This window comes from Ceratotherium simum, chromosome 16 (assembly GCF_057802395.1).
Source record: "Ceratotherium simum simum isolate JZ-2026a chromosome 16, ASM5780239v1, whole genome shotgun sequence".
NCBI lineage: Eukaryota > Metazoa > Chordata > Mammalia > Perissodactyla > Rhinocerotidae > Ceratotherium > Ceratotherium simum.
Window position 1 is genome coordinate 1075253 of NC_141915.1, and position 26402 is coordinate 1101654.

A 26402-nucleotide genomic window follows, 5' to 3' on the forward strand; every position below is an offset into this window, starting at 1 on the left:
GCAGGTGGCGAGCTCCCTCACTTCCTGGAGAGGGGGAGCTGCCTCCTCCCAAACTTGCCCTCTTGGGGGGCAGCATCCTTCTGCAGGCTAGGGTGACCAACCAGGACTGAGGGGCTCCAGGGATGCGGGACTCGCAAGGCTAAACCCAGGAACGCCCCAGGCAAATAGGCAGGTTGGTTGTCCTGCTACAGACACGGAACCACCACCACACCAGCCGGGCCCAGGAGGTTGAGAGGGCCCACCAAATACATTCACTCTGCGAGCACATGCGAAGGGGCTGCCCCAAAACCGGCTGCAGATCCAGCCTGAGAGAGAGGGGTCTGAGGCCGGGAAGCCCGTCCTGGGGGGCTGCACTGACCCTCAAAGGATAGGCGGTAGGTCTCAGGCAGAAGAAACAGCACGAGCAGAGGCATGGGCATGAGAAAGCGGGCACGCCAGGGGCGAGCAGAAAGGTGGGCTGGCCACTCAAGGCTGGACGAGCATGACCTCAGAAGTACACTCTCGAGGCTGATGAAACCCGTTTGCCGGTCCCGACTTACAGCCCCCATTTACACGTGCTGTCCTGGCAGGATTGTTAACAATGCCCCTTTCCCTCTCTCAAGGGTCCCCCTGCGGAAGAGTAACGACACTGTCCTTCTGTCTGTAATCGCCTAGTCTGGCGGGGTGTCCAAACATGCTGAGACGTCGCAGTCAGCTGTGACGCCCGTGACAGCAATTTGTCTTCGATAATAGTTAGGGCACCAAAGCATGTGAACAATTCTGTTTTGTAAACAAGGGGAGAGCTGCAGGCTACTACGTAGTAACAGTGTGTCCTGACAGGAGGGAGTTCTGGGAGCGGGGACTGCGCGGTGCCACGCCTATCTTATCTTGACTGAGACTCCAGGAATGGCTGGGCGGTGGTGCTTCACTCCCTGCACTGCCCTTTCTCTGCACGGATCACGGTACGCACTTGCAAGTGCCACACAGATGGAGACAGGCTTGTCCACCGGGTGCTGTGGCGGAAAACTGGGACAGAGCCCAACCACGGGTGGAGGCAGTGAACACTGCCTGCAGGCCCGTCTGTGCTGGCGGCACCGGGCGTGAGCGCAGAGAGGTGAAGCACACGGGGCTGAGGGCACAGGGGAGCAACGGAGGTGCCGCTTCAGCTCTCAGAACAGTGGGCTCTGAGGGGGGCCACGGGCCAAGAAGCGATGCTGGAGGGCACAGGGGACACGTGCGGTGGACACACAGGGCTGCCTCCCCCAGACCAACAGGGGCCCTGAGCCCCTCAGGGGAGCCTGGCAACGTCTGCAGACACCTGAGACTGTCATGACACAGGGGTACTACTGACACCTAGTGGGCGGAGATGGGGGGGTGTGGTTAAACATCCTGCCGTGCACAGGAAGGCTCAAAACGTCAAGCATGCCAAGGCAGGCAACGCTGACCCGGAGGGTGGGAGTGGGGGAGGGGTTGTGGGGAGCAGGGATGACCACCTAGAAGAGGTGGCACAGGTGTGTGGGGAGCCCTGATGAGAGGATGTCACCCAGGGAAGCGGGGACCCAGGGTGATGGAGGGTGCAGGTGAGTGGATGCCCGACAGAGGGGCCTCATGGAGCAGGCAATGAGCTTACACTTTCTCCTAGAAGAGACAGGCGCCTCTGAGCAACCGAGAGGGTGCTGGGGTGCTGGGTGGGGGTCAGTCCTCGGCCCTGTGTCTATGATGCGTGAATGAGTGAGTGTCACTTGGGGAAGGTTGGAGAGGAACAGGGAGTGGCAGGGGGCCTGGCGAGAAGGCTGCTGCGCCAACCTGGGTGATGGCGGTGGCCCTCACGTTGAGCACGAGTGAGGGCAGAGCCTGGGGGTAGGTGAGAGGAAGGAGCGCAGGCTGGACCCTGGAGCTCCACCCCAGGCCCCTGGGACAGGGTGGCTTCCTCCTTGGATACAGGGAAGGAGAGCACATCAGGGAGGTCTTGGCCGGGGTTCAAGCAGCAAGCTCCCTTTTGGGCCTGGACACGGCCGGGCGGGGCCACAGCAGCTGGACCCAAGCTCCTGGTGCTCTGAGATGATTCTGGACCAGAGACTGAGACACAGATGACACAGGGAAAAGCCTCAATTAGTTCCTCTGTAGCACCTGATCTTTTCACAACTTTAGTCACAAAGCTATTTGTGGTCTCTGAGAACAGAGACCGCACAGGTTTATTCCCTGGCTCCCGCAGGCTGGCACGCAGCAGGTTCTCCATGAGCACTTGTTGAATGAATGAATGACAGCAGAGGAAAAGAAGTTCAGGAGCAGCAGAGAGCGAGCCAGAGAAGCGGGTGGGGCGCAGGGAGGCCAGGATTTCAAGACAGAGCGAGCGTCAACAGTGTTACAGTTTCCCCCCGAGGTCCCAGGAGAGAAGGCAAGAGGCCTCCTTTGGACGGAGCAACAAAGAGCGTGAGGCTGGGAACAAAGATTCTAACAGAGGAGGGGACACCCCGGCTGCCCAGAGCGAGGGGGCAGGGGAGAGGGGTGGGCGGGTGCTGGGGGGAAGGACGTGCGTTGACAGCTCCAGCCAGCGCCAACGTCCCCAAGAGCACAGCCCCGGGAGGCAGACAGTGGGCCCTGGAGCGGTCAGAAGGTCTGGGTCCAAGGCCAGACTCCTGAGCAGCCACTCTCCACCGCTTTAGACATCATCTCCAGACCAAACACTTCCCTGAATTCCAGACTCACACGCTCTCCGTCTCCACCTGGAGTCTCACGGACATCGTAAATCTGACACGGGCATAACGAGCTCTCTTCCTCCACACCCTCGCCTCCCTCAGTCGTCCCATCTCAGCAAATGGCCACAGCCTCTACTATTCTGCACCCAGTTCCAACCTGTGGGTTTTCCCCCCACCACATTCTAGCAGTTCTCTGATACCAGCTGGGTGTCCTACAATTCAACTCAATTCTGACACAAGCTACCCAGCTCACAGAACTCAGGAAACCAGCTTACTCACTAGATTACCAGTTTATTACAAAGGATATTAAAGGATGTGATTCAACGGCCAGACGGAAAGATGCAGAGGGCAAGGTATGGGGAAGGGGCGCAGAGCTTCCCTGCTCTCGAGGTGTGCCACTCTCTCCACGTCTCCACGTGTTCACCAACCCGGAAGCTCTCTGAACCCCGTCCTTTTGGGTTTTTATGGAGGCTTCATTACATAGGCATGATTGATTAATTCACTGGCCATTGGCCACAGCTCCTCTCCCCTTTCCAGAGGTTGAGGGTAGGAATGAAAGTTCTAACCCACTAATCACTTGGGTGGTGCCCCTGGCAACAAGCCCCATCCTGATGTGCTTTCTGAAAGTCGCATCATTAACATAACAAAAGACACCTTGGTCTCACTCAATACTTAGGAAATTCCAAGGGTTTTAGGAGGTATGTGCCAAGAGAAGGCCAAATACATATTTCTTACTATAAGTCACTCAGGTCCCAGCCATGGGGCTGGCCCTGCCTCCTCTCTCTTGCACTTCCCACCCAAAAGATGGTAAATCCTGCTGACTCTTCTGCCTTCCAACTGTGCCCAGGATCTGACCACTTCTCCCACCTTCACTGGTGCCACTCTGGTCCAAGCCGCCATCTTGGGCCTCAATTGCTGTGACAGCCTCCCTGCTCCGCCCTTGCCCCCCTCATCTGTTCTCATCACAGCGGCCCACGTCAACCTTGTCAACCTCGAAACCTGAGTCAGATGGGGCCACTCATCCCATGGCTCCCAGCTCAGATCCATCGGTCTTCCCCACGGCCTACAAGGCCCACACGTTGTCCCAGCCACCTCTCCCGTCTGCCCTCCATTCTCCTGTCAGATTCCAGCCAGTGGCTGCTCCTTGAAATCACCCAGGACTTCTGTCCAGGACTTTTACAGTGCTGTTTCCTCTTCCCAGATGCCCGAGGGCTCCCTCCCAGGTGAGGAGCAGCATCTGCTCAAAGGTCACCCCTGCCAGCCCTGCCTGTCTCCCCACCTTCCCCTGCCTCACCACCACCGGGCGGTATATGTGCTTATTCTCGTACTGCCACCTCCTAGGAGGTCAGCTCCATGAGGACCAGGGCTGTGTGTCCGGGCGTCCAGGACAATACCTGGCACATAGTGGGCCCTCAATAAATATTTGAAGAAGAAAGGAGTGAACCTCTTCCAGCCCCGATTTCCACAGCGGATAATAACAGGCTTTGCTGTGACAATTAACAGAAATACGGCATGAAATGCACTCAGCACACGTGTGGCAAGTCCTGCCTAGCATCAGCTATTATGAGGACTGAATGAGCGTTCGTGAGGTGCTGTCACGGGTGCGACCTCTCACTACTCGAGGTTGGGACTACCGTCCCCACGGCGTCCCAGAGCTGGGGTCCCACGTTCCCAGCCTCCCAGGGCCACTCCGCTGCTCTCCCGGGCAGCAGCCCGCTAAACCGCAACATGTTTCTGTAACTTTTCTCATTCTGAAACGACTTTGAAGAGCTCTCTCTCTCTCTCTCTCCCACTAACGACCACAAACTATTCTAGTAAATACTTTTTGGAAAAACAAGGCAAATCAAAAACGTATGACAAAAGAAAAGAAGCCTTATGACAAACGCACAGGCGCGAGCTGCCTGTCCCGCAAACCCTACCACCTCAACCTCTCGCTATCACGGACGTTGTTGGGAGCTGCAGCATGGCTTCAAAACGAACTCACAAAACACACAGCGGGAGGTAACCGAAGGCGCTTGTGTACAGCGAAGTGTCCCCAGGACCCGCTGTGCACGCAGCAAGCCAAGCCCCCAGCACTGGGACACCAGCGGGCCTGCGGTCAAGGCCAGGCCCACGGGGAGGCCTGTGGACCAGAGGATGTCTTCCAGCAGGGATCAGTGGCCTCCTTAATACCCTCTGTTAGTTTCCTGTGGCTGCTTCTGTCACAAATTAGCCCACACCAGGCGGTTTACAACCACAGAAATGCACTCTCCCTCAGCTCTGGAGGCCAGAAGTCTGAAATCAGCATCACTGGGCCGGAATCAAGGTGTGGGCAGGGCTGCGCTCCCCCGAGGCTCCAGGGGAGAGTCCCATCTGCCTCCTGCAGCTTCCGGTGCCGTGGCCTTCATTGGCTCACGGCCACATCCCTCCCGGCTTCAAAGCCAGCATCCTCACACCTCCCTCTGCCTCCCTCTTGGAAGGATACATGTGCCTGCATTAGGGCTCACCCCGACCATCCAGGACAATCTCTCCATCTCAGGATCCTGAACTTAGTCACACCTGGAAAGCACTCCTTTTTTTGCCATATAAGGGGACATTCACAGGTTCCAGAGAGTAGGACACGACGTCTTTGGGGGCCATTTTCCAGCCTGCCACACCTCTTGACCCATCCTTGTCTCGAGCTGCAGATGCTGAAAAGGAGAAGTGGAAGAGGAAGGGGGTTGGGCAATGGGTGAGCACGGGGAGAGCGAGGAGGGGCTCCACGAGGCCAGCTCTCAGCTCCTGTGCAGAGGTATGTGTCATGTCAGGGCCAGCTCTGGCACACGGGGGCCAAGGCCTCCCAGGAGTGTGGCGAGGGTCCCAGGAGGCCTAAAGAATGGTTTTGGACAAAGCAAGCTCTGGACCTCCGTCCCTGAGAGCTCCCCCGGCCCCTCAGGTCCCCTCTGGCCCGAATCTGGCACCGACTCTCTCAGGGCAGGCCCAGCGTGTGCAGGACAGGAGGGACAGCACATTGGGAACGTGGCCTCTTTAAGAGGAACAGCCTTGCCCCCACCCCACTCCCTCCCACCACCCATCTCCCCAGACAAAGAAAAGACCTAACTCATAAACCAGATGAGAACATGTCCTGTTCTGCCCCCGGACCAAGGAGTCACCTGAAATGAAACCGGTCTGGAACAGCGTGTTGCTAACACTGAACTTGGTGTTATTCCGCAGGCTGCCCCCAGGGTGATCACAGGACGTTCGTGGCTCTGCATCAGTAAACCCAAGCAAGGGCTGAGCCCCAGGACCAGCAGCTCGCCCGGCCCTCGGGCAGGAGCCCCAGGAAGCAGCCCCAGGAGCACCACTGCCCCTCCTTTCCATCCCTCTGGAGAGGGCCACACCATGGAGAGCTGGAAACCCCCAAGTGCTCCCCCGACATCTTGGTGGGGAGGGGACACCTCAGAGAAAGGCTACAGCCGGAGAGACTGCCCTCCCTCCCACGCCTTCCTCCGAAGGCCCAGAGCCCCTTCCCACACAGCCCTGCCCCAGCCCAGCTCTCCATCCTCCGAGTGTCCCGTGCACCCGCAGAAGAGCTGGCTGCCGCTCTGTCTCCTGCTTTCACTTCTTGTCGGCTGGTTCTCGCCACCCAGCATGCCTCAGTCCAGTGTGTGCAAACCATTTTGCAAGAAGCTTGTTTAGGAACAATAATCACGTTTACAGAGCACATCTGAGGGGGTGGGGACTCACACGAAAGTGACCTCACTGTGTGGCATGGCAGAGAGGGAAGAAGGCCCTGACACCGAGAATCCACCTCACCAACTAGAAGACCACGCGCGAGATCGTCAGACACACGTGGGCAGTCCCCTCACAGGACAGCCCTGCTGCCCCAGACCTGCCCAGCAGCAGCCCAGGCCATCTGCCGATGCCAAGACATCCCAGGATCCCTGAGGTGGGGGGCTTCCCTGGTCAGCGGTCCCCTAACTGGTGCCAACCTCAATGGGAAGCAGAGAGAATGATTCCACACAGGCAGACACAGACAAGGTGAGGAAAGAGCCATCTGTCTGTCCGTCTGTGCAGCCCGCCAGGACAGTGTCACAGCGGGGGCACTTACCACATTCCAGAAGAGCGGATTGAAAGTGATGGCGAGGACGGCAGCCACAAAGTGGGGATCCGAGATGTCCACGTAGCCCAGCAGCCGGGTCATAACGCAGAGGTCTGCCTGCAGGACAGAGCTGGCATCAGCAGGAGACCCGCCAGCCCCCGCCAGCCCCCGCCAGCCCCCCGGCCCCTTCCCGGCGTGGACACGGGGAGCCCAAGGAGTGACAAGCCCCCAGAACTCGGAAACAAAGTTACCCTCTGGGAACACGCCAGGAGGCTCGGGCACAGCCAAGTCCAGCAAAGGCTACTACAGGGTAATCTCATAAAACCGAAGATAAAAGGCCGAAACCCAATCAGCTGTGGCACGCCCTGTCGGGAGGGCGGCCGGGCCAGCAGCGGAAGCGCAGCGTGCAGGGATGCTGGACAAGGAGACCGGCAGCTCTGAGGGTGAGCGTCCAGCACCCTCAGGGGAAGTGACTCCTCTGGGGCCAACGTCTGGGTCACCAGGGTGCTGTGACCGGGACCCTGAGGAGGTGTTCAGAGGTCCCAGAGCAAACCCAAGGGGCCGACATCAGTGTGAAGAGATGCTCGGCCTCACTAGTAACCAGGTAAATGCAAATTAAAGCGACAGCGACGTGCCTCTTCTCACCAAACTGCAGATGGACAGTCGTGAGTGTCGATGAGGGTGTGAACTGAAAAGGTGTGCTCCCACGTGCCAGCAATAACACTCCCAGGCATCTGCCCCAGAGAAACTCACAGGAGTGTGCAAAGTGCGTGTGCAAAGATGTTCCTATCGGTATGCTTCAGTGAAAGAGATCAGAAATGTAGGTGTCCGTCTACGGAAGAATGGATAAATAAAATGTGGCCCATTCCTCAAAGAGCTAAACTACAGAACTTAAATAAACTGGCTGAATGCGTCAACATGTGACCTTCTCAAAAATATATCACATAAACACAGCAGGCTGCAGAATTCCTAGAGCATACCTGTACATTTTTAGAAAACATCACACGACCACGTAGTACAAACATTCTTTCTGCGTGTGTGTTTAAACACGAGACCGGCATTGGAGATACTGAATTCACGGCAGTGGTTGTGCCTGGAGCAGGGTACTTGTCCTGCACACTGTCCCCTCCTGGCTGGAGCGCTCTTCAAGGGGGCGCCGAGCCCTGCACTGGAGGCGTCACAGCACCCCTGGCCTCCACCCACTAGATGCCCGTAGCTCTTCCCAGTTGGGACAACCAAAAATGTCTCGACATGGCCCAAATGTCCCCCAGGGGCAGAATTGCCCTCAGTTGAGACCTCCCGCCTCTAGGGACAGGAGGAGAGAACAGCTGGACACTCTCCATAATGATTTCTTTCTTTAATAAGATGATACACCTCCGTCTTTTTGAGTGGTGAGTATTTACTGAGTCCCTGCATTGTTCTTTGTACTTTTCTTTTTCTTTTCAGAAAGGATTTTAGAGGCCCAAAGCATTGAAAATATTATAGTGACTCTCTACATGTAATTCAAAATAAAAATAAGTCTAAGTCCATCAGAGTTCTAATCTTTCCCATAATGTCTACTCGGAGGGTGTTTTTGTTTTGTTTCGTTTGGGGGATACAGTACATTCTTTCAGAAAGGCTCCCACCTTTTTGGGTCGAGAGGAGATGATGCTCCTGGTTTGGTCTGCCCCAGAGGTCACCCAGCCCTGGAGGGCAAGGAGGGCTCCACTCCAACTCCTGCTTGACCAAGCGACCTTCTCCTGGCATAACTCAGCCTGCCATCCAGACAGTGCTGCTGAGTGTGACAATGGGAAGATTCCAGAAAGTCACTGAGCAAGTGTGTGGCCTGGCATGTCCTTCACATGTGTGGGCCTCCTCTCCCAGTCAGCCCGTATCTCTCGAGGGCAAACCTCCACCTCTGTGTGGCCAAGGGCCAAGCTAAGAGAATAGCAAGCCCTCCGTCCAGATGGGCCCACAAGTAAGTGGAGAACGAAGGAGCCCACAAAGGAGCCGGGGGTGCAGCGTGACGCTCACGTGGATGCAGTGACGGGGAGTGACCCCAGGAGCACACAGGCGCATCAACAAATACATGAGAAGTAAGACCCACTCAGCAAACGGGGAAGAGGGAGGCTGGAAGCACGGCCTTGCCCAGGCTGACCACAGCCTCGAGCACCGTGGCGCTGCCAAACCACCTGGCAGGCATGCAGACCTGCACGCGGCCTTCCAGCCTCCTTCTGTCTTGTCCCAGGTCGCAGCCTAGAGTCTCTCCCGGCCGAGACCGGCGCTCTCAGAGCAGGCACCTCACCGAGCCTCAGGTGCCCCTGGAGAACACACCAGGTGAAGCCACTCACCAAGGACGAAAGAGCTAGAACAGGCCTCAGGACAGGCTGCCCGCCCTAGAGGGAGACATCCACGCCTCAGCCCCGAAGCCTCTAGAACTTGGGCTGAACCAGAGGACGTTCTACCTTCTGTTTGATAAGCAACATGGATGAAGCACCTCTCACGGCAAGGCGCCGTCCACTGAGAGGCCATGATGGGGCTGACGGTGGGGCAGGAGCCACGGGGAGGGAGGCAGGGAGGGAGGGGAGGCTGGCCAGGGAACCACCAGCTCCTGCTCTGGCCCTCCTCGGCCTCCTACAGTGAGTCAAGGGAAGGTACCTGCTCGCTGTGAACAGCAGACGCCTCGCCGGCCCGAAGTCTCACCCACTGCCCCACTCCTCCCTGGTCCCCATCTCAACCACCAGCCAAAACTTGCCTCCCTTCGGCCCCTCCCTCCTCTCGTCCACAAGTCCAATCTGTTTGGTGACCCCATGGTTCCCCTGCTCCAAGCTCCTCCCACATGTCCCACTGCCCTCAGGATGGCGCCCTGGGACCGAAGCCGGCTTCTGGGGCCTCACTTCCTGCCCCGCTCTGCCCACCAGGCCTCCTGCCTCCACAGGCTCACTCACCCCAGCCCTCAGCGACTGGTGATCAGTTCACCTCCTCTGCAGGACTCAGGAGACCTTCCACAGCCGGCTCTCTCGCCTGCCGTCCTTCCTGCCCCACCCTCTCCCCCACACCACACGCCGTGCTCTAGACCTTTCACAATGGCTTCTGCACGGGTCTGAGATGCTCTCTATCCCTCTGTAACCCTCCAGCAAGCTCCTGTTCACCCGTCAAGCCCAGCAGGAGCATCTCTTCTACCTCACCCACGGCACCCTCTTTTGTGTCCTTAGTGTACACCCCATTACAACGACTTGTGCATCTGTCCCTATCTTGTAATCGTCCTCCAGGTGAGGGGGCATCGTCTTCTCCATCCTTTGTATCTTCTGCCTGACACAGAGTCAACGTTTGCTGAGTGGACAGTGGCCCTCGTTTCATCATCATGAAAAACAGGGGCTGAAGGTACGTCTCCGAGGGGCTCTCCAGGTCGGCCGCCCGTGCTCCTGGGACTCTGACCCCCTCCCTTCTGGCTTCCAACTGGAGGCAGGAGCCCGTCCGAGTGGCCACTGTGGGGAGCCTGCAGGTGAGCAGCCAGCAGCGGCCAGCAGATCCCTCTGGCCACGGGGGCATGGCCTCTTCCAAGGCCACAGACTCCCCAGCTGCCCAGATGCGGTGCTTCATAAATATTCATTTTTATGGCACCTTTTAGGCTGAGAAATCAAGCAATGTTCATAAGCATTGGCAGGAGGTGGGATGGCCAGACCAGGGATGGGTAGGGCTTCCTCAGTTTCCTGGGAACCCTGCAGATGGAATCTATTCGAGGCAGGTCAGTCTCCCGGCTGAGGCCTGCCTGTCCGTGGGGCGTGCAGCTGGGCAGAAGGTGTTTAGGGAGGAGACCTGGCCCTCCCTGAATTCCAGTTACCGGCCCTCCAGGCACCAGTATCCTCACTCCACAGCCGGCCGCCCCGCCTGCAGCTCCCACAGAAGGTCCTCTAAGATGGGCTGGCCCTCGGAATCAGCAGATAGAGGAGCTTAGGGCCAGCACGTCCGGAGCATGAAATGTACTTTTTATCATTTGTGAACTTTTACACCGACAATTCCCACAGGAGTTTATACAGCAACTCTAAGACAAGGATTTTACTGTCAGCCAGACTCCCTGTTAAGGAGCGTTCTCTCCGAGGCCGCCATTCTTCTAAGCCAGAACTCCACTCCTCCCTTCTCCTGCCCTTCACTGCAGCCAGGCAGCTCGTGCTCACGACGAAGAAAACACCCCCACAGTCAGGGTCTACAGTTGGCAGCGGTCCATTCTCACCAGGCAAAGAGAAGTAAAATATTCTCTCCCCAAATCCTCCCACCAGCCCTGCAAGCTCTATGTTCATTGTCATCAGCAGCATCCTCATTTTATGGATGAGCAAACTGAGGCCCAGGTTCAGACCCCTGTGGGTCTGGCTCTCAAGGCCCCACGTCGTGCAGCCCACACTGTCTCCCCAGCTCCCAGGTCTCCATCACTCTTCACTGTGAACTAGTGGGGGCCAGTGCTGGCTGAAGGGGACGGACACCTTCTCAAAGACTAGAAATCCCACAGTCCCAGGCAAACCCAGGGTGCCCTCAGCGCTGGGTCTCCTGCCCTGCGGGTTGACCCTGGGCCCACGGGACCAAGCCAGCGGAAAGAGGGTAAGGTGTGAGGTACAGAGCAGAGTCTCGACCAGCTGGGGAGAGGGTACAGAGGGCGGCTAGAGGCTCATGGCTGGAAACCCAGCCCTGGGTTGCCATGGAGCAGGAAGGAGAGAGCCGGGCAAATGGTTCAGGGGACACCTAAGAAGGCACAGCCACGCCCACAGTGGCTGCTTGGGGAGCAAGGAAGGGCGCTGACTGGGAGGGGGCACAGGGAATTTTCTGGGGTGGTGGAAACAGTCCCTATCTCAACTGGAATCTGCGTAGCGTGGAGCGTGCATGTCAGACCTCTGTGATGGGCACTGAGGCCTATGCCCTTCACTGTGTGTAATCGACACCTCCAGAAAAGACAGGTAGCAAGGGCCTCAGCGCGGGAACCGTGTCCCTTAGCTCCCCACAGGGCCCTTGGGGGGAACACTGTCCTCTTGAAATGCTTAAGGTATTTTTAAGAATTCAGCTCAGCGTCATTCAACAGACACTGAGCATCCACTAAGGCCCAACACTAGGGGGTCTGAGACAAATAAAACCGGGACTGAGGGCTAAGACACTCTCAAGAAACTTCACAACGCCAGTTAACAAGATCAAGGAGCATTTATTTAAGGTTCACATACCTCATCTCAGGCAAGCCTTTCAACCACTGGAAAGAAAAGCACTATTGTTGCGCCTGCTCTGCAGATAAGAAAGCCAGAGGCTCCGAGAAGCCCCCAGATCACGGCCTGACGGCAGAGCTGGCCTCTGCCAGGCCAGCCCTTCCAGATTCCTGACAGAAACTGGGGCTTTCTGTCAGGACTTGGAGCCACCAGCACCCACCAGTGGGGCACGAATAAAAGTCCTGAACACTCCCAGGAGACTGGGCAAGTGAGCAAGGAGAAAGAGGATTCTTTCACCTTTTGTGGGAGCTGAGGTGGAGGGGGGAAACTGAGGCACTGCAAGGTTAGCCAGCTAACACTGGCTGAAGCTGGCAGCAGCTGACAATGTTGGCAGCAACTCCCAGTCAGGGCTGCACTGGGCAAAACTGGAAACTCAGCCCCCACCCAGGTCCCAGTGCCCTCGGGTCAACCTGTCTTGGTGGGAGGGAAATATCCGGTCACCTCGGTCACCCTGAGAGTACAGAGTGATGGAGGATTTGTGTTGCCTGGAGAACGGCCTGCTCAGCAGGAAAGAATGAGTAATGGTTCACAGTGGCATTCCAGGCAGCAGAGGGGAGCCCCTCCTGGCTTCCCACTCCACAGACCTAAAGGTCCCTTCCCGATTGCTGTCACTTCCCAAAACCCACTTAAGGGCAGATCTCCCTCCTGAAACTGGATCGGCAGAAAAGAACCAAAATCCCGGGACAGATGTAAGCACAGCAGGAGGTTCCTGGGGCCCTCCGTCACCCCTGACACCTGTGGGCCACCCTGACTAATGGGAGGGCGCCCCACCTCCCCCTCCCCACCCCAACCTTATTAAAGCAGCAGAAGTCCTGGCTTTCTGCTACCTGGTAATTCTAAGAGTGGAGTCCCCTCTACGGTCACAGACTGCAGAGCTCTCCGTGTCTGGATAGAGGACAGGCACCACCTACCACAGCCGGGAATAATTCCACCCAAGTCACCGAGGAATGGGGTCCCATTGAAACCCCACGGTTGGTAGGGAAGTGGCTCATAGCGATTTCACTTTACTGAAGGACTGAGGCCACTTCCGGGAATGATTTGCCACAGGTCAACAGCACCCAGGGTCACATTGTGACATCCAAACAGACAGCAGGGGCCCAGAGAGTCAAAGTCACATCGATCACAAGTGGAATCCACACACCACATACAGCAAAGGGCAGGAGGAACGGGGTGGGGGCTGGAGGGCCAGAGGGGACAGGGGCCTCCAATAGGACTCTCATCACTGCAAAATACACGGTGGAACCACAGCCTCTCTGCCTCTCCCGGGGAAGCCAAGTGCCCTGGCATTCTTGTTGATTCAGGTAACTTTTACTGGGCAACTTTTGGTTAGAGCTCTGTGCTGGCACAGACACAAGAATGAATGTGCCAGAGTCTTTTTCCTCGACGAAGTTTTATGCTAAGGCAGCCCCCAACCTCATTTTTTCTACTCTGCATTGGAGGGGGCGCCCTGACTCAGAAGGTCGTCTTTGGGCAGCCCACAGTCTGGGCTGGGATCAGGGCGCTCCCACCCTCCGGGAGGGACGACAGGCAGGCCTCCCATCACCAATCTCAGCCCCGGGTTTCCCTTTGGTGAAGTCGGGTGAGGAGACGGGTCCCCCAAGGTTACATTCTGGACAGAGGGGAGAACAGATGTGAAAGTACAAGATGCAGAGGGTTTGTTCCGAGGCTGTTCCCTCCCCTCCCTCTGTTTGCTTATTGCTAACTAATACGGACAGCCCCCTCACCCCTGAGGGCCCAAGGGAATACATGCATCCTAAGAAGAAGCCAGAGAAAGGACTCTGACCCAAGGAATGTAGCCCCCATGCTGGAATCTGAGGGCAAGCAAGCCCTGGAAACCATCTTAAGGCAGGAGGTTTATTGGAAAGTCACAATGTGACAGTGATCAGCTGCAGACAATTTCTGGAAAAACACTGCTTTGAAGTGTTCCTAAATCCCACAATAAAAAGAAACGGCCAGCAGCTGCTCCAATTCCCCAAATCCATAACTCCTTTCAAGAAGGGGGAAGATGTTTATTCACTCTTCTTCATTCAACAAGGGTGTCCTGGACCACCTGCAAAAAGGCTCTGCGCTCCCGAATCAGTGGGGCAAAGTGAGCCCCCTCCCTGGGAGTGGGGTCCATGGGTGGGCCCTGTGCTTCTCAAAACCCCCATCTCCTCCACCTGGGGTTCCCTCTGTCACCTCCTCTGCATCACTGTGAGCTGCAGATCCCTTTTCATCCACCCTCAAAGGCCCGACTAGGTTGGTGCTACTGAGTATGTTCATGTAAATATGCATTCTATATTAACGGCAATAATAACAATAAGCCAGCTGACCTTCACTGGGAAGTTACTGGGTGCCAAGCCCTGGCAAAGGGCTTTAATGAGGTGAGGCAGAGAGTGGTCCTGAGACAGGGTCCTCCCCAGACTGGCCAGGCCTGATGCCCCGTATAAGCTTGGGCGAGTCACGTGCCCTCCGTGAGCTTTGAACGATAGTGGCACCTCCTTCATGGGCCCGTCAGGAGGATTAAATGAGATAATGCAAGGAAAGCACTTAGCATAGTCTGGCATATAGCAAAGTTTGATAGATAAGCTATTATTACTGTGTTATTCAGTCCATGCAACAACTCCATGAGGCATACCCATTCTTCAGATTAAAAAGCTGAGGCTAACACATGAAGCCAAAATGGACAGAACTAAAAGGTGCAACAGACAAACCTACAATTAGAGTTGGAGACCTCAACACGCCCTCCCAGTGACTGATAGAGGAGGTAGGCAGAAAATCAGCAAGGACTTGGTTCACCTGAACACACTGCCAACCACGTGGCCTAAATGACATTTATGGGGCTCCCACAATGACAGCAGAAGGCACATTCTTCTCAAGTACACAGGGAACATTCACCAAGACAGAACACATCCTGGGCCGAAAAACAAATCTTAAATTTAAAAGAATAAGAAAGCATAAAAGTATGTTCTTGAACCATAACAGAATTAAACTAGAAATCAATAACAGAAAGATACTTGGTAATCCGTGGGTCAAAGAGGAAATCTGAAAGGAAATTTTAAAATATTGTGAACTGAATGAAAATGAAAATACAACATAGAAATTGTGGGATGCAGGACTATGAGAGAAATGTATAGCTTATGTTTATGAAAAAGAAAAGTCTCAAATTAGTAATATAAGCTTTGCCCTTAAGAAATCAGAGAAAGAGTAACTTAAACCCAAAGCAAGCAGATGGAAAAAATAAAAGAGCAGAAGTCAATCAAATTGAAAACTGAAAAATAGAGAGAAAAAAATCAAACCCAAACCTTGCTCTTTGTGAAAAATTAAAATCAAAAACCTCTAGCCAAACTGACCAAGGAAAAGGGAGAGAAGACACAAATTACCCAACCCAGGAATAAAAGAGGGGCCTCCCCACTGGCCTCACGAACATTACAGGGCTCATAAGGGAACACAAAGAAAGAGATGACACCCACAATCCAACAACTCAGATGCAATGGTCCAGTCCTGGAAAGACACGAGCTACCAAAATTCATTCAAGAAGATATAGCCCTATATCTACTAAAGAAATTGAACTCATAGCTTAAAACCTTCCAAAAAAGAAAGTTCCAGGTTCTAAAGCTTCATTGGATGAATTCTACCACACTTTTGAGGAAGAAATAACACCAATTCCACACAATCTCCCCCAGAATACAGAAGAGGAGGGGCCACTTCTCAACTCATATTATGAGGCCAGCATTACCTTAATCCTAAAACCAAAGACACCACAAGAAAACTACAAACCAATCTTCCTCATGAACATAGCCGCCAAAGTGGTCAGCAAAATCAGCACCTATACTTTGCAATATACACAAAGGATAACACCCAAGTGGGGGTCACCCCAGGAATGCAAGGCTGGTTTGACAAGCAAAACATCAATGTAACTCACCATATTAACAGGCAAATGAGGAAAAGCCACAGGATCGGCTCCTCAGAGGCCTGAGAGTTTCAGCGGCTTGCCCAAGGTTACTAGGAGCGGCAGAGGAAAGCCCCAACCTGCTGTCTGGACTCTGATCCAAAAAATACTCAAGACAGAAATTATGCCCTCGAGAACTTCACAAAAGAAGTTGTCTAATACAACGGCCTGATGTTTATTCTAACTAAAGTGACAACACCAAAAGATTTTTTAAAACGATTTTATACAGCTGGCAAACCACCCCCGAAAGGCAGTCAAGACTCCCCACATCAGCGTTGGGACTGTGCTTCCAGCAATTTACTCAGCCTCCCACATCGCAAATGGGAACCGTGCAACTAAAGGGGCCTGCCCCCCAACGTGGCCTGGAAGCTTCCTGAACACAGGCTCTGCCTTCTGCAGACCACCCTCAGGTGGGCTGCACCTGACAATTTACAAAGCTCCTCTACACCCTTACCTCATTTTGGTCTTCGCCATTGCCCTATGATCACCCCCATTTTACAGATCAAGAAACGGAAGCGTACTTCTTGACACCTACACTGAGAAGGTGACGCCATTCATCTGCTCACGAGAGCAGGTGAGTGCATATTGAAAAGGGCCTTGATACCTGGATTGCAAGGGGCCCACCTGACTGCGCCCTGCCAGCTGGGTTCTCCAAGAAGCCAGCACCGCTAGGCCCCAGTGGAGCCATCTTCTGAGTCCTAGAGCTACCCCTGCCTGTGGACAGCCAGTGGGCAGTCCTTGTTCCCATCCACCCGCCAGCGAGGTTGCTTCAAGCTGCTGCCAAGGTGAGGAGCAGGGCGTTGGAATCCCACGGCAGGGAGGGCAGGGGGGCAGGGGCCTCCTCACCCCAACTGGTGATTTTTTTTTTTATTAAAAACAAATCCAAGATTCTGTACCAGCTCCAGCAGGCCGAGAAGATAGCTGGTTAAGGGCACTGCACCCAACAGCTGCACTGTTCCGTACAGTATGGCCGCCACCAGGCACACATAGCTATTGACTACTTGAGCTGCCACATGATGAAATAGTATCTTTGACATATTGAATTAAATAAAATATATTGTTTAAAGTAATTTCACCGATTTCTTTTTACTTTTTAAAATGTGATTACTAGAGAAGTTTAAATTATCAATGTGACATGTTATATTCCTATTGCAGGGCGCTGGGCTAGGAAGCTGCTGAGACCCTGCAGCTCAGCTGCCCCCAGGGTGAGCAGAAGCCTGGAAGCTCCCTGGGGACAAGGACTGGCATCCTTTAAAACCAGAGATTTGTGTGTGTGTGTGTGAGGAAGACTAGCCCTGGGCTAACATCCGTGCCCATCTTTCGCCACTTTATGTGGGACGCCGCCACAGCACGCCTCGACAAGCAGTGCGTAGGTCCACACCCAGGATCTGAACTCTCGGACTCCAGGCCGTCCAGGCCGCCGAAGCGCAGCTCGCGCATTTAACCACTGCGCCACCAGGCCAGCCCCTAAAACCAGAGATTTTGACTGAAGGAGGAGAGTTACCGCACAAGACAAACATATCACGTTATGTGTTGTTGTTGTTGTTGTTTTGGAAGAAAAAATCCCTTAGCAACAGGAAGCATAACTGTACCAACAAGGGCAGCAGTGGAAAAACAGAATGTTAGGCAACTAGGGTCACCCTGACCTCTCCCCCAAATGTTCCCAGTTCTCTCCAGCTGCACAGTCCCGTCAGGCTCTGGAAGGAAGGGAGAAAGAGCAGAAAGGACCTCCCCACACACCCCCAGTAACTCCCCACCCACGGCTGAGTCTCCCCTCCTGCTCCTGGGACACAGGTCTTGTCAGACACCCAAGGGCAGGACCCCAAGCCTCCAGCTGGGCCTGCGCTGGGCCCACTGGCCCCCGCATTCTGCCCTCTGGCTCCAAGGCTTCTCCACCTCAAGTTAACAGTGACCCGCCCTCCCAGGGCGGGGCACTCGTCAGGAAGCCCCCGCCCCCTGAGCCAGGCAACACTGAGGGTCCCTCTTTGGCATTCCAAGTGCCTTGTCCCCTGAGACGTGCTGTGGGAGAAGACATGAACCACAGCCCTGCCATTGACCACGTGGGTCCAGAGAGCCTCTAACGGCCTTTTACAGTTGAAGCCTCTAGGGGTTCCACTGGATACAATTATCCTCCAGGACGGCTCCCGGGGGGCTGGTGGTGCTCTGCCTTGATGTGGGTGCCGAGAGTGCGGGTGTGTCCACTTTGTGACAGTGGGTGAGCTGCACCCTGTGCCATCACGCCTCCGACTGCACCTTCCACTCCAAGAAGTTGACTGCAACAGTAACAGTCCTCTTCCCGGCCCCTTGCCGCCCAGCCGCTCCCACCCTCCCGCGCCCCCGCAGGGCCAGGCGCCAGCTTCTCTTTGTCCCCTGCACAGACTCCCTCCTCAGGCCCTTGCCCTGCCGGCCCTGCGCCGGGAGCAGCTGGCCCGCCGGCCGTCACTCAGGCCTCAGATCGCAGGTCACCTCCTCACAGCTGGGGAGCCGGGCTCTCGGGAAGACCCGCCCCCCCAACAGCGACGCTCTAGGACACTGACCACTTTCATCTCCTGCAGAGGACTTTCTGTTTCCAGGCTTACTGGCGCCCTCCCTGAAGCACAGCTCCGAGAGCAGGCCTCTCACTCGCCCACCCAGGACTCAGACAGGTCGCCGCCCCAGTGACGAGGGGCGCATCCCGGCTCGGTGGGGAGCGTCCGCCCGACGGGAAAGGAGGGAAGGACCCCAGGAGGCTCTGACGGAAGGGCGGGTGCAGAGGAGAAGCCACTGCAGCGGGGCTGGGGGGGTGCCACCAGAAGGCACACTCCGGCCAGGCCTGCGGCCACCAGAGCGCAGCCCTCCCCGCACCGCCCTTTACAGGTTGTACTGGAAGGAGCGCGGCTCCGCAGCTGGCTGGGCCGCCAGCGGGGAGCCGGGTTCAAACCCTCTCACACACGGCCTCCTGCACACTCAGAGCCTGGTCACACGCGCCCTCGGCCACACGCTCACACAGACTCCGCACACACCCTCTCAGCGGCTCTCAAGCGCGCAGGCGCGCCCGCACGCGCGCACACGCAGCCGCGCCCTCACCACGCCCCCCCGTTGCCTGGTAACGGGGGCCACGCCCACCAGGCGTTGGAGGCGGCGCCAGTGGGTCGGCCAACTCGGCCCACCGTCCTGGTCCCACTCCCGGTACCCCCGGCGGCCCAGCGCGCTCAGTACCTGCCTAAAGTCGATATTGCCGAGGCCTCCGCAGCAGTCGGGCCCCGCCACCGAGCTGCTCATAGGCTCTGCCCCGGGCTCCCGGATCCTCTCAGCCGGGGGGCCGCCTCTGGAGGGACCGCGCGACGGCCTCGCGGCAGCTGCTCACCCCCACAACCGGCCCCATCGCGCCGGGGAAGCGCCGCCGGCCGGGGCGCTTTCCCGGTGACCCCAACTTCTCCCGGCCTTCTGGGAAATGTAGTTCCCCGTCCCCGCGAAGCGCCACTTTCTTGTAGCTGGCGACGGCATCTCGAGGAGCCGAGAACTACAAGTCCCAGTGTCGCACACTGCGGTGACTGCCAGTTCCGAGGCGGCCACGCGGCAGTGTCCTCTTGGATTCGGCCTCCCGCCCGTCCCCTTTACTGCGCGGTTCCCGCACCTGGCCCGCCAACCGACCTGGCGTCCCTGTCCTTGGCTGGCGGCTGTGGGCTAGAGGCCAGCGGCCGCGGGTCGTGGGTATAAGTAGCTTCCTGCTTAGCCCCCTGCGGACTTGGACTTTGGCCCGGCTCGGGCCCCCCGCCCCCGGCGGGGATGTGCTTTGCCCAGAGGCGGTGCAGGCCCAGCACGCCCTGTGGCCTCGGGCCGAGGCTGCCCCTGGGGACCCTGGGCCCGCCTGAGACGCCTCCGCCACGCCTAAGCTCCTTCATGCGTTCGCCCTCGCTCACCGGCGCGTGCGAGCTCGGCCGTGTGCCCCAGGGCAGGAGCGAGCAACGGGGCCGGCCTCGCTGGCTCCCAGCGGAAACCGGAGAAAACATGGTGGAGGATCGTGACTGGGATGAGCGCTGTGACGGAAAAACTGGGGGCTAGGTCGGATGACAACAAGGGGTCCTGCCTCAGAATGCTCAGGGAAGAACCCTAAGGGGCCCCTGCCGGAGGAGAAGGTGCCAGACGTGCATAGTGTGGGGGCAGAGCGAACTCGGAGGAGGGACTGCCCGGGCGAGGGCCAGGAGACGGGACAGAATTAGGGTGCTGCAGGAATCCAGAAAAGGCTGGGGAACTGTGGGGCAGTGGGGGGGGGGGGCGGCGGGAGAGGAGTTTAGGAAAGTAGGTGGGGTGTTAGATGGCTGAGTCCCAGGAGAGCCCCTTTTGTAGCCAGGTGTTACATATGTGGGGAAATAGACTTGGAGACTCCCAGATTTGCACAATCCCCCAGCCAGCCGGGAGCCCAGGCAGGACTTCTGCAAGGCCAGCGGCTTCCCGATTCAGGCGGCCCACTACTCTGCTCCTTGGGCCTCAGCACCTACCAGTCTTGACCCTGTGCTGAGCAGCCCCTGCCTGGCCGCCCCTGTGCTGACTGCTTTACAGATAGGCCCAGCCTTCACAACATCCTTAGGATGGGACAGGCCCACCCACGAGACAGGAGGGGCGCTGGCTTTGGAGCATGCGCTCACTCTGTGACTGTGGGCTGCTTTCAGTTTCCTCAAAAGTAAAAGGGAAATAAATACGTGTTGGTGAAACTCAGCACACGGGACCTGCCCCGTGGGAAGTGCCTGATACCCACTGGCTGCGCTAGGGCAGGGTACATGACAGGTCTCAAGGGCTGCTTTGCCTCCTGACCGCTGTTGCTCAGAGGGTCAGGAGCACTCCCTGCTCAGGGCATCCCAGCGGGGCCTGCTGGAATGCTGGGGGCCTGCTGGAATGCTGGAACCAGAGCCGGGGCTGGGAAGGTGACCGAGGGGGAGGGCTCCAGAGAGCACCCCCACCCCCCACCACGTGTCTGCTTCACTTAAGCCCCAGTTCTCTCCTGACCTACCTGGCCTCTCTTGTTGTTTTAAGCCAGGAAAATAAGTTTTTGTGTGTTTGGTTTATCTGGGAACGAAGAAAGGTAAATGTCAGAGGTCACACCAGAGCTGACGCAACTAGAGGAATCCACTCCTCTGTCCCTAACCCACCCCTGCCACTTGCCCTCTGAACAGAAAACACCCAGGCATGCTGAAGCCAGGCTGCAGCTTCAATGCCATAGGGTTGTTCAGATCAAAAACCTGCCGAACATATTTTTGGGAGGAAGTCTTTCCCTGGCCCTTTCAAAACTCCCAGGTCTGAGATCCTGCAGGCAAATCATCCAGGCCAACCTCTTTCACTGGAATATGCCTTTTCTGGCAACCCTGGCAAATGGAAGAGTCCCTTCTGCTTACGTGCCTCAGGTGGTGGGAGGTTAACCACCTCTTCCACGGTTGGACAGGGTGTTGATTCATGATACAGACCCAGTCACCCTTCCTGAGGCTTGAACAAACAGAGCTCCTTTCTACCCTGGGGGTTATCTCTCTTTGCCCCTTGATAGCTCTTCAGATTTGGGAAACCGCGTGTATCAGGAACATCTCCCAGTTGGCTCCAGGCAAGCATCTCCAGATGACCCCTCTGGCCAGGAGTTTGACCCTTGTTACAACGGAATCAAAGCTAAAAGCCATTTCTTCATTTCTTCGTTGCCTTCCTCCTCCCCGCACCCCCCCGCCCCGCCCCACCCACCCAGGGGCACTGGATCTGGCTGCACAACTCCATAACTCACAGCAGTCACCGAAAGGGGCTTTTATCACTAAAATTAACATTTGCTTATTGGGTGGCTTCAGGTAAAACCTAAACTTTTCGCTACTCTGAGCCTATTTTCTGTTCAGCAAATAGGTCTAATGATATCTCTTGAGCGAGGCTGTTGTGAAGATTAGAAGTAATAATGGGCCCACAAGTGCCCGGCACATAGTGGGTCCTCCAGAAATGCTTGTCTCCCTCCTTTCTATGTCACAGGGACTCGGCTGTTAAGATCACCCTCATGGGGCCGGCTCCGTGGCTTAGCGGTTAAGTGCGCGCACTCCACTACTGGCCACCCGGGTTCGGATCCCGGGCGCGCACCAACGCACCGCTTCTCCAGCCATGCTGAGGCCACGTCCCACATACAGCAACTAGAAGGATATGCAGCTATGACATACAACTATCTACTGGGGCTTTGGGGGAAAAAAAAAGGAGAAGGACTGGCAATAAATGTTAGCTCAGCGCTGGTCTTCCTCAGCAAAAAGAGGAGGATTAGCACGGATGTTAGCTCCGGGCTGATGTTCCTCACACAAAAAAAAGATCACCCTCATGACACTCATGGACATGCTGGGGTCTAGGACTGGGCCAGCACTGGGGCCCAGGAGAGGGGGGGTGGCAGCTCAGGGCCTCCGGGTTCCCAGGAGGACATGGGTGAGAGGGAGCCAGGCTGGGCAGCCAGGGCTGCTCTCCAGACAGCTTCTTGTGGGGGACAGGGAGCAGGGCCAGGCTGGGCCAGGGCTCACTGCGGGTCGCCGGAAACCATGTCATCCAAAGTTCTTTAAAACCAGGAGGATGGTGAAGGGCCGTGGCCGTGATGCCCAATGCCCCCTGCTAGATTCAGGCCTGGTTGTGCCCACCCTGCCCATGGAGGGTCCAGGAGCCAGAGAGCTGGGGTGGGAGCTGGGGCAGGCAGCACTCCCTTCCGCCCTGTCCGAGGAGGGATCCCCTGCCCCAGTGACCTCCTGCCGCTGGGGAGAGGGCTCAGGAGTGGACTTACCTGCATCCAGCCGTCCACAGCTCAGCCGGCCTGGGAGACACCAGCAAGACGGTGCTGGAGGGGCCTCCCTGCCCCTCGGCGTCCACAGTGCAGACAGGCCCTGCCTTCCTGCTGGCCTCTTTGCTATTCCCGGAACACCCCAGGCACACCCTCAGGGCCTTTGCACACGCTGTGCCCTCTGCCTGGAATGCTTTTCCTCCAAATGGCCTCACAGCTCCTTCTCTCCCTCCTGCAGGTCCACTATCACTCCACTCTACTGAACACGTCAGCCTCCTCCGCACCTTCCAGCCCTTTCCCACCTTTACTTCTCTCCATGGCCCTTATCGCCATCGAACAGACTTATTGAGTGCACCTATTTATTCTGTGCAGTGTCAGTCTCCCCAGGAAAACGTGAGCTGCACAAGGGCAGGGATTTTTTTCTGTTTATACACAACTCTCTCCGTAGCACCTGGATCACGCCTGGCACGAAGCAGGCACTTCATCAACAATGAGTGCATAGTTCTGCCACTCTCAATTGAGAGACCTTGGGCAAGCCACCTCCCTAGGCCTCAGTGACCCTGTCTGGAAGGGGAGGGCGGTAGGATCTGTGAATAGGAAATGAAACCAAGTCCCTGCCCACCACTTCCTGACTGTGTGGCCTGGGGTAAGTGACTTACCCTCTCTGACTCTCAGTGGAAGAGAAAATCCTAACCATAAAAACCATAGCTAAGATGGTTGAGCTCTGGCAGTGCTGCAGGCCCAGTGCTCACCACTGTTTCCTTTAAGCCTTGTAACAGCCCTGTGAGGCAAGGAATGTTCTGGCTTTCCAGGAGAGGAAACTGACTCGTGTGGAAGGGACTGGCCCGCCTCACACAGCTGAGTTAGTGAAACCTGCCGGCTGCAAGCCAAGCCTGGCCCTTGACCACCACTCAGTGGTGCCTCCCTGGAACGGAGGGAATGACGGAAAAGCCCGCCACAGGACCAGTGCAGGATACAGCACTTACCACATATTCAGGGCTCAAAACCCAGCATGCTTCTGCCCCCTCCTCTGCTGCTTCTCATCACACCCACACTTGAGGTCCAGTTAGGGCTTTGTCTTCTCTGGGAAGCCTGACTGCTCCTGTAACGGCAAAGGCAAAGCATGATTCCTCACCATGGCCCCCAAGGTCCTCTAGGGCCCAGGTGCCACCTGCCTTTCCAGTTCATCTTACTCTCTGTAGTCTAGCCACACTGGCCTCTTCTCGGTTGTTTCCAGCCACAGGGCCTTTGCATCTCCCATCCCCTCTGCCAGCCATGCTCTTCCCATCTCTTCTTGGAGAGCAAAGACATTTCCTGCTTTGTCCACACCATGTCTCCTGCACCTGGCACACACCCAGCACCTATCAGGCACTCATCAAACATTTACTGAAAAAACGAATAAATAAAGGAATGAAGGCCAAAACTGAATTTTAGTCCAGTGAAATTATCCCTAAAAAATGGAGACAAAATAAAGATATTTTCAGACAAACAAAAGGCTAAGAGAATTCATCGCCAGCAGGTCCAACCTGAAAAGAAACACCAGGGGGTTCTTCAGGCAGGAGGAAAACGAACCGGTCTGAAGGCAGGAATGCGGGCAGGAATGCAGAGCGCTGGAGGAAGTGCATACGCAGGGGAGTCGAGGTGAATATTAGATGTTCATAACAGGAAAAATTTCCTGTGGGGGTGAAAATATTTATCTTGGTAACTGAGAGAAAAGGCAGGAAAGACCCCGTAGGGCTATAGATTTGAACAACGTGATGAACCAACCCTACCTCATTGATCTCCGCAGAACTCCCTCCCGGCTGCAGAACATACATTCTTTTCACAGCCACAAGGAACACTTGCCAAAATCGACCATACGCTGAGGCAGAAAGCAAATCTCAACAGATTTCAAAAGATCGAGACCACATCATTTATTCTCCTAAACACAACGGGATTAGGCTAGAAGACAAGATGATGTAAATATCTTCCAATGTTTGGAAAGTATACATTTTTTCTAAACCCCAGAGACAAGGTCCAGTTGGTCCTGCCTGGGTCAGGTGTCCATCCATGGACCAAAAAGGGCGGCTGAAGGTGTGGGTGCTCTACCTGGCTGGGGTGGGTCAGGTACCGACCCTAGTCAAGCACTGGCGGCCATTTCCCATTTAACCACATGGTGCCGGGAGTGGAGGACTGGGGGTGGGGGACTGAGCGCAGGGCCCCCCAGGGGGCTGTGCAATAACAAGCAGTCCTCGTCCCCAAAGCTCAAAGGTGGCGAGAGCACAAGCCGGCCGTTACGATAGAGCAAGAACTGCGCGCGGGACGTGCACAGACTGCAAGAGCTGCAACAATGCGTAGAGCCGAGGACAGTGGGCCTCAGCAGAGACGCTCCTCCTGTGGCACACGGGTCAGCTTGGCGTGCGGGGCCTTGCGTAGGATTATTTCCTCAGGATTGACAGCAGAGGCTCAGAGGAGACAGAGGGCTGCACTGCTTTCTAAAGGTTTGGGCCCCTGCAGAAGAGTGAAGCTCCCACTTCGCTGCATAGCCACCAGCCGAGAGTATTACTACTCCAAGCATATTTATATTAATTTAATAGTTGAATAATTGTACCTTATTTAATTTGGCTTTTTTTCCTATTATTTGTGATGTTGGCCATTTTCCCACGTGCTTTTCTTTTTGACAAGAGCAGTGATTCATTTGCAGTATTTGCCGGTGCACGTCCTGTGCCTTCTTCCAGAGCCTCGTGAGCCTTCGCCTGAGCAATCTCTCGAACGTATTCATCAAATGAATCGAGCTGTTGTAACTTTTAAATGATTAAAAAATATTTTACCTTGAAAATTTTCCAACCCACCAAAACATTGCAAGAATTATACGATAAACACCCTCGTATGCTCCACCTGGATTCCCCTATTACCAGTTCTCAGCATTCGCTTCATCTGTTTACGTGCAGTTATTTTTTATGGACTATTTGAGAGTAAGTTGCAGACTCTTCACCCCGAAATGCCTCCGTGGCTGTCTCCTAAGAACAAAGATGTTCTGCTAAGAAACCCCAGGACAGGGGCCGGCCCCGTGGCTTAGCGGTTAAGTGCGCGCACTCTGCTGCTGGCGACCCGGGTTCGGGTCCCGGGCGCGCACCGACGCACTGCCTCTCCGGCCATGTTGAGGCCGCGTCCCACATACAGCAACTAGAAGGTTGTGCAGCTATGACATACAACTATCTGCTGGGGCTTTGGGGGGAAAAATAAATAAATAAAATCTTAAAAAAAAAAAAAAAAAAAAAAAAAAAAAGAAACCCCAGGACAACGACCAACATCAGGAAGTTTGTCGTGATACAAGAGCGTGTCTAACAAATAGGCCACATTCACATTTCCCCAGAGTGTCTGATACTGTCCCTCCTGGCGTGTTTTTTCTCAGCCAGGCTCCAGTGCAGGATCACGAATTGCCTTTAGCCAGTTTTGATCTGGAACATTCCTTGGTCTGTCTTTGTCAGTCATGACACCGGCATTTAGGGAGAGCACAGGCCAGGTATTCTGCAGACTGCCCCTCGGGTGAGTGTTGTCTGAAGCCCCTCAAGATTTGCTGCCGGCTGTGCATCTCAGGCCGAATGTCACCTAAGTGCGGCTGCGTCCCCAGCGCCTGAGGTTGTGCCCGTCCCGGTGTCAGTGCGTGAGCCCCGGTCCCTGTGAGCTCAGGTCTCTCCTCCAAAGAGGCTTGTGGGGTTCAGCTATTTTCTTTCCTCTGAATTACCTGGTCTGTGGCCGCCCGCTGGCGTGT

The 26402-nt window shown here is 55.8% G+C and overlaps 1 protein-coding gene across 3 annotated transcripts in view; it reads right to left on the reverse strand.

The window, feature by feature from the left end:
• The window catches only part of PEMT (phosphatidylethanolamine N-methyltransferase), an 87008-nt gene extending 67414 nt beyond the window's left edge, over positions 1–19594 (reverse strand). The window contains exons 1-2 of one of the 3 annotated variants that reach the window (XM_087440280.1): positions 19528–19594; positions 6748–6855 (exon numbers count right to left, since the gene is read on the reverse strand). In XM_087440280.1, the coding sequence (XP_087296406.1) occupies positions 6748–6840 (93 nt within the window). In that variant the 5' untranslated portion in view covers positions 6841–6855; positions 19528–19594. Of the gene's footprint in view, positions 1–6747; positions 6856–19092; positions 19260–19527 lie in introns of those variants that run through there. The other 2 variants (XM_004432987.3, XM_087440281.1) reach the window with 2 other exon arrangements.
• Between the last annotated feature and the right edge of the window lie 6808 nt (positions 19595–26402).